The sequence below is a fragment of the Thamnophis sirtalis genome, unplaced genomic scaffold, assembly GCF_051295495.1.
Source record: "Thamnophis sirtalis isolate CommonGarterSnake01/CBP01778 unplaced genomic scaffold, rThaSir2_p1.2 scaffold_5, whole genome shotgun sequence".
NCBI lineage: Eukaryota > Metazoa > Chordata > Lepidosauria > Squamata > Natricidae > Thamnophis > Thamnophis sirtalis.
The window spans coordinates 64637252-64645320 of record NW_028261385.1 but is presented as its reverse complement, the minus strand read 5'-3'; the positions used below and the strand labels follow the sequence as shown (position 1 = coordinate 64645320).

Here is an 8069-nt window from a genome sequence, read left to right as displayed (position 1 = left end):
TGATGCTTAAGAATACACACATGAAAGCGTAGAGAAGCTGTGGTCCTCCAGTGCCTCAGCCAGCATAGTAAGAACAGGCTGAGAATATGAAATACGATTCCCCCATACCCAGCATCACTTGGGTTAAAATCAGGCAAGGATGAATTTTCATAGCTTGAAAATCAGGGGTTGGGATGATACTCCATAGATTTTCTTCAATTCTCTTATTTCTAGTTGTATTTGTGCCTTATTTATCTCATGCCCTCTTAATATTAGTTGCCCCCCCTTTCTATAGCAATTTGATTTTAAAGGCCCAGTTGCTTTGCTGAGATTTAAAATATTTCCAAGGGCCAAAGATGTATTTATCTTTTATTGAGGAGCTTTCAATAGTGAGTTGAGCAGCATGTAAATTTATTAAGTTTACTGCCCTAGTAAACCCATAGCAGATTTAAAATATGAAGATACTTTTGTCAGTTTGGGGTTTAAACTGGCATTTTAAAATCCATATTTTAAAAGATTAAAATAAGATTATAAGGAGTATGTTTTTCTTAGAAATTACCTAATTAGGTTGTGATAGTTAACACACGTGGCAATATTTAGCTGAATTACAATGATCCAAACAATTTAGCAATATTTGACGATTTTGATGGGAAACCACTCAGTCATCCCCAAAACTGGGAAGTTGAAAAACATCCCACAATGAAACAAGAAGGAAACTGCATGGAGAGGATAATCGGAAGTCAAGCTTGACCTATGGAAACGTGTCTTTCTAATGTAATAATTTTGCAATTAGGAAGTAAAATAGAATACTCATTTATGGTTTGTTTACGAACTGCTACAAATATATATTTCATGTTCACAAAAAGATAATTTATTACATTTCTTAATTACATTATACACATAACAGATGATCAATAGACACATTCATAAAATTATTACTAATATAAATGTACTTCATAATTGTGCGTTAGGTATTCAAGAATAGTGTGTTGTATATTCATAACTGGGAGTTTCATTCACATAGTTTATGAATCAAGAAAGAACAAAATATTTCTAACCAAGAAAAAAAATCTTTTAAGTCTCTTACATGTTAATTACATTCAAGTCCTTTTCATAACCATAAATCACATACTGTTTTCAGCAAGGAATTCTGTAACCCATTTTTGCAAAATGAAAACACTTAATATTATGCATATGACTATATTCATAGATTTCACCCAGAACCATAGTCCAGCAACCTATATGTTTGCAGGAGCTGAAAATTCAATATGCCAAAGTCTGTCCAGAGTAGGCTGATTTTCCTTCTTGTACTTGAACATGGTATGTGAAGCAGCATGTCAAATCTGCCATGCAAAAGATTGTACAGCTTACCAAAGCAGTTCCAGCTGTTAAAACTTTTTAAACAAATGGATTTATTCCCCAGTGTTTCACTTAAGTGCAAGTATTTGAAAAGCAGAGCTGTGGCAACTGATAAAGTTACTGGAATAGTAATCTTGCGTTGTAACATATAACCTATCATTCATATAACATATTCCTTCTTCTCCCATCCTAAGGCTAGTGTGAATGTCTGACTGTATAAGATAATTGCTATCTTACCATGAGAAAGTGTTTTGGAAACATTTACTTCATCGGGGGAAAAACAAGTAAAAACAGTAAACTGTGTAAAAGTGTGACATCGTAAATCATAAAATCTTGCAATTGAATCTTAATTCCATCCAAGTTTATTATATAAATACACAATATATTTGTAAAATTACTCTCCAAGTTGTCAGCATAATTCAAACTTTTTCTCAAGCAAAATATTGAGCTCTTACTCAGTTTTTAACAAAATTAAAGTCGAATCATAAATTGTCATTAGTTAACAAAATGGTGGTGCTCAATAATTTAGCTTTGCTGCATGATAATAAAATTATTTAATCCACTAGAGAAAATGTTTTATCCATCAATTAGGAAATATAATGTAGAATGATTTTTTTAAAAACATTCACAGTACAAGATTGCTGAAAACACTGTTGGCTTTTCTTGTATAAAAAACATTTACTTGCTTAAAGGGGATTATTCACTTCACTTCAAGTTATATGATCTCACGAGCCTATTAGAATTCAAATTAAGTTTTCAAAGATTTATAAAATATTCAAACAGGGAACACAACATTTTTTGTATAGGATTGCCTTTTGCTTTAAATGGACAATATTTTGATCCTATAATACACAGAGAAGTAGACTTCTATTTCAAAATATAGTAAATGGAAATCTGAATCTATGGAACTTTTTTCAGAAACGTTTTTAATTTTGTAAAGAATTAACACAACTGCTAAGAGTAGACTCTTAAAAAGTAGAATTTGCTATAAACCAAATTATGAATTCTTATGAAAATTGTAGATTTTTTTTTGCAAACAACTTTTCATTCTATCCCACTTTACCTTTAGTAAGGGGGAGGGAGGGAACTGAACAGACAGATTATATTTTCAAACGCAGCAGTTTTATTTTGTGTCAAGCCCACTATCTTACAAAGCCCGTATATGTGAAAAACACACAACAACTGGTTGCTTTTAGAAAGCAGTTCTGCATTGCTAAGTCATGGAATTAGTCCTGGTAATTTAAATATTGAAGCTTTCTCCACAACCACATGTTCCTTTGATGTTTGGGTTATTGAAAACGAATTCACTGGACAGTTTGTCTTCTACGTAGTCCATTTCAGTTCCTAAAAGTGTAAGTTGGGCTTTTTTTTCAATAAACACCCTGACACCTTTTTAAAAAGGGGAAAAAAAAGAGATTTGGAAGATTTAGCATACATTAGGCTTTTTTTTAACTATCCAAAATACTGGTACAGTATAGTTCATATATTTCACTACAAGGTAACAAATATATAATAAGTTATAGAAATTCCTTAAATATGACTTGTTTTGCATTTATTCCATGATATACTCTGCAAGCCACATTGATAATTTTTTTGGTATTTTTCCAAATGTGTATGAGCCTAAACATTCAAAAGTAGGCAGACTTAGCCTATCTATAAATAAATGGGTCTTTAGTGAGTCATTGATTTCATGGCACTATGTTCACCTAAAGGAAGAAATCAACCTGTCAATATTCTATAGAAAGGTGGTATATAATGCAAATAAATATTCTTATTGATAGGGCTATTCAGAAGTTGGATTTAAAGGCAAAAGGGATGTGCTTTGGTGACAGCATCACAAATCTAGCACCTGTTGGCAGCAACACTTAACATTAAATATGCCTTTCCCTGGTCAGCTGAGAACCTGGGAACAAAGGCCCATCCCTATGTGCTCTGAAGCACCTCTTGGCCTTTGAATCTGAATTCTGTCAATTCTAATTTACACATTGGAAACATATTGGAAGTTAGAATTGGTAATGACTTTTGCAATCTTACTATCCCAAGTACACTTACCATCTTGTACTACCTCTTCGTCAGAATCTCCTTTTGATTTTGTATATTCTAGTGTATAGGAAAGGCCATTACAACCTCTTGTGCGCACACCTACTTTAACTCCTACCTAAAATATAAATATTAACATATTAGAAACATTTTTTGCATGAAGCCAACAATTCTCAAGTGCCAGGATTACTGTTTCAATGATTTTATCCTAATTTGACTATACAAGGTTTTAGTGTAAATACACACAGATTCTGAGTCCTTTCAATCTTAAGTGTCATTTATTTATGAGTAGTGTTATGCAAAACTGTACTGTAAGTCTCATGGAACCAAAATTGCCCATATGGGACATGACTAGAAGCTGTTCATCTAAATAAAACTAATTTTGGCCATCTTTTAAGGAATTAGGATTTACTGACTTAATGAAACAGGGCTATTTTAATTTGTACACAGAATGAAACTGGGATGTTCTGATTCATGTAAAAAGAGTTTGGGAAGGGAGAGGAGGGAACAAACTTGCTCAAAAGTTGGAACTGGTAGGTTTGGTGGAATAAGTATGCGGGAGAGGTGAGCAACTGGGAAAATAAAGGAAAGATATGGGAAAGTTGGGATGTGCTGACTAGAGGGATCAGCCAGCAACAGTGACTGAGAGGGGAGGGGCTGGTAAGGTGGGTTATAGACCATGCCAGGCTAGAAGTGCTGAGGACAGTAGGGGTGTGTGTGTCCTTTTTCCATAACTGCTTGCCAGATGCTTTGTTTGAAACCTGGCATAATCAAGAGTGTTCTGAGGTTTGGTTTTGCAGAACCTCTGCAAGTTCCAAGTGATCTGGCATAGCTTCCAGATTGCATTGGTTTGTTCTGAAATAAAAACATTTTCCTGTTTCAAACATATCCCCATCAAATATACTTTACTGGCTACTGGCTAAAGCAATATCTATTAGCAGATTGTGATGCAGTCTTGAACATCAAGTAATGCCTGGAATACCATCTAGCACCACTTACATGGTCAGTTTTATTTTTTAGCAGTTGCTTTATCTTATTCACCGCAGATGGGGTCTGAAAGATAGGAAGAGATTTTGCATTACACAACTCATCAATTTCATCTTTTTTAAAGCAAATTTATTAAGTTACAAAAAAGAAAAAAAAGATTAAAAGTAGAAGGAGATAAAAGGGATGGGAAGTGACAAGAAAAAAGAATGAAAAAGAAAAATATATAAATAATGACTTCTAACTTTCTTCAATGTAATAAAATAACTTCTTTAAATTAAAACCAAAATGTTATAGACAATATAGAAATATTGGATTATATGTTCTATTTTGTCCTTTCACAGAAAACTACAAGCAGTGAGAGAATATTAATGAATTGTAGGAGAGAAGGAAATTCAAAGTATTTCATTTAACGTTAATTGTTTTGTGGAACTTAAAATGATGCTAATATTTTTCGGCAGCTATCTGTTCATCTTTATGCAGCACACTAATATAAAATAATATTTTGGCACATGAATTCAGCCCTGTTTTTCACCTTGTCATCTTTGGCATAGGTTTTTTAGAGATACACCTATTATTCCAAGCTGCGTGAATAATAATAATTAGGCTTCCCAACATTCCAATAACATCTCTGTTGAATGATACTTTCCCTCCTACGGAGCTACCAATTAGTAAATCTCTAGTCATTTTATACATAGTCTGTGGAGCATTTCTTCAAACCATATTTGCTATACACCAAGATGTGCATTTAGATACAGACTGTATGTCTTACTGAGGAACATGGCATGATTGTAATTTCTCATTACTTGCATGTGTAGAGTTTATTGTCACCAATGTAATGTGGTGGAAGCGGAGAAACAGGTTTATGGGAAGAATCCCATTTTACAATCATACATTGATTTTACATATGGAAAAAACCTCTTAGAAGGTTTATAACTCAGAAATAGCTGTAAATCCGTTGATAGATATTTTCGCAAGCTAATTTTATATTTTTTCTGCATTATAATTTTATGGATGAAACTAGACTGGCTGACTTTGGGCCAGTCACACCCTTTTAGCCCAAACTACCTCACAAGGTTGTTGTGGAGGAAATAGGAGGAGGAAGGAGTATTATGTATGTTCACCACCTTGAGTCATGGTATTTATAAAAATAATAAAAAACTCATTAAAAATATATAAAAAAACAATTATACATCTTTATTCTAAAATTTAAAAATATAAAGGAAGTGCTACTGAATGGCCAATATTTACAGTATTTTAAGAAAATGTCTAAGATTTTCTTATGTATGGCTATCATATTTAAATAACATTTAATGATTTCCAGATGAGGTTGATTGATGTCAGACGCTAAGCAGGCTTGGCCTGGATAGGACCTGGGAGGGAGACCTCCAGCAATTTAGAGGGCTTGGGATGGATTGGAAAATTGTAAAACCATTCCAGAAGAAAGCAGGGGTAAACAATGTTCAAGAAAACTATGTGGGCATGATCCCAAAGTTCTCAGGTTTAGTTTTGCTTATGAAAATACACATCATACCCTTTCAGATCTCAATACCCTCAGAGTATTTAATTCATTTCTCCATTAAGATTTTCCTCCCATAAAACTGAACATCACAGAGCTGGTTATATGCACAGAAGACTAACAATTTTTAATGTGTTTGGTACCCAGAACTTATGTATATGTTCATTTCTAGGTAAACAGCTTGATCTCATATATAGGTAGTCCTCAACGTATGACCACAATCGAACCTATATTTTTCATTGCTATGCAACACAGTTAAATGAGTTGCATCCCATTTTTTGATCTTTTTGCCAGAGTTAAATGAATCATTGCAGTTGTTAAGTGAATCTGGCTTCCCCCATTGCCTTTGCTTCAGAAGCCAGCTGGGAAGTTAACAAATGGTGATCATATAACTCTGGAAAAGTGCAACTGTGATAAATACATGCCAGCTGCCAATTGACCGAATTTTGATCATGTGACCATGGAGATGCTGCAGGTGTTCAATGTGAAAACCGGTCACAAGTCACTTTTTTTCAGTGCCCTTATAACTTTGAACAGTCACTAAATGAATAGCTGTAAATCGAGGATTACTTGTACCACCCAATGCATGGTGGTGTAGTTGATGCCCATCATTACACACAATAAAGTAGTGTGGCAATAAAATATAATAATCCTTTCCATAATTTATATTGAACACCAGAACAGGAGAATTACACAAGGCATTTGAGGGGTCTTTGATGATCTCTTGAGCTTGCTTGTTTTCTTGCAGGTGTTTCATTACCCTAACTAGATAACATCATCAGTGCTAGTGGTGGCATTTGCTTTCACCTACTCCCCCCTATAAATTCCTTTCACATCTTTATATACAGTATATCACAGAAGTGAGTACATCCCCTCACATTTTGTAAATAAGGATATGTTTTCATGTAACAACACTGAAGAAATAACACTTGGCTGCAATGTAAAGTAGTGAGTATGCAGCTTGTATAACAGTGTAAATATGCTGTCCCCTCAAAATAACTCAACACACAGCCATTAATGTCTAAACTGCTGGCAAGATATACTTAAATATTTACAAAACGTGAGGGGGTGTACTCACTTCTGTGATATTGTGTGTGTGTGTGTGTGTGTGTGTGTGTGTACATCCACACCCACCCACACAAATATCAGGGGTGAAATTCAGCAGGTTCTGACAGTTCCGGAGAACCAGTAGCAGAAATTTTGAGTAGTTTGGAGAACCAGCAAATACCACTTCTGGCTGGCCCCAAAGTGGGGTAGGAATGGAGATTTTTGCAATATCCCTCCCCCAGGAGTGGGGAGGGAATGGAGATTTTGCAGTATCCTTCCCCTGCCACACCCACCAAGCCATGCCCACAGAACCAGTAGTAAAAATTTTTTTGAATGTCACCACTGATACATAGATATAAATATAAAAAACTGGGCAGCCATAGAAAATACAGCGCCATAAAAGAGATTTTTTTTTAGCTCTATACTTTTTTGATATTGGGGAGTCTCAGCTCAAGATATCATAATAACGGACGTGCCTTGGATTAGAGCAGGAAAAAAAAACCACCCAAGCTAAACTGTCACCACAAAGGCTTCTACTGCTACACCTCTTTCTCTCCTCCATACAACCCTCCCGTAACACAATCGTGAGAAGTCGTGAAAGCTCATCTCCCACCAGCTGCATGACGGTAACAGCTCACTAGAAGCGATCCCGTCTTTTATCTAGAGAGTATCTCTGCCTGGGGTGGGAAGCAGAGGCGGCATGTAAAATAAAGAGCGAAAAATATTTTTAAAAGGCGGGCAGAATATCAAAGGGGGCTTTAGCACATAAGAGCGGCTGCAGCAATCTCCGCCAGACCATCATTGGGGACCCCCTCCGACGCCCCCACTTTTCATGCACGCCTGCGCAGCGCGCTTGTTTACCAACCGGTAGACCCCCCCCCCCTTCTCCTCCCAAAGCCTCAACCCCGCTTCTGCAGCGGGCGAACGCGAGGCTGCCCGGTGCAACTCCGCCTCGCCCCGAATACTGACCAGCGTGAGGGCTGCACGGGTGGCTTGAATCTTCCTCTTGCTCACAGCCCGGACGGTGGCTCGGACCATGGAGGAAGCCATGACGACGCCCCCCTCCCTCCTCCACAGCTCTCAGCCGCGTCCTCCAATGTTGTCCATATACACCCAGCGGTCGAAGCAAGGCAAAGGCAGG

General features: G+C 36.3%; 1 protein-coding gene across 1 annotated transcript; it reads right to left on the bottom strand.

The window, feature by feature from the left end:
* Window positions 1–827: 827 nt before the first annotated feature.
* On the bottom strand, window positions 828–8069 carry ISCA1 (iron-sulfur cluster assembly 1). The gene is made up of 4 exons (XM_014061472.2): window positions 7898–8069; window positions 4378–4431; window positions 3391–3496; window positions 828–2727 (listed from the first exon to the last, which is right to left on the bottom strand). Exons 1-4 carry the CDS (start codon window positions 7976–7978, stop codon window positions 2579–2581), a joined length of 390 nt encoding a protein of 129 aa, XP_013916947.2. The 5' UTR covers window positions 7979–8069; the 3' UTR covers window positions 828–2578.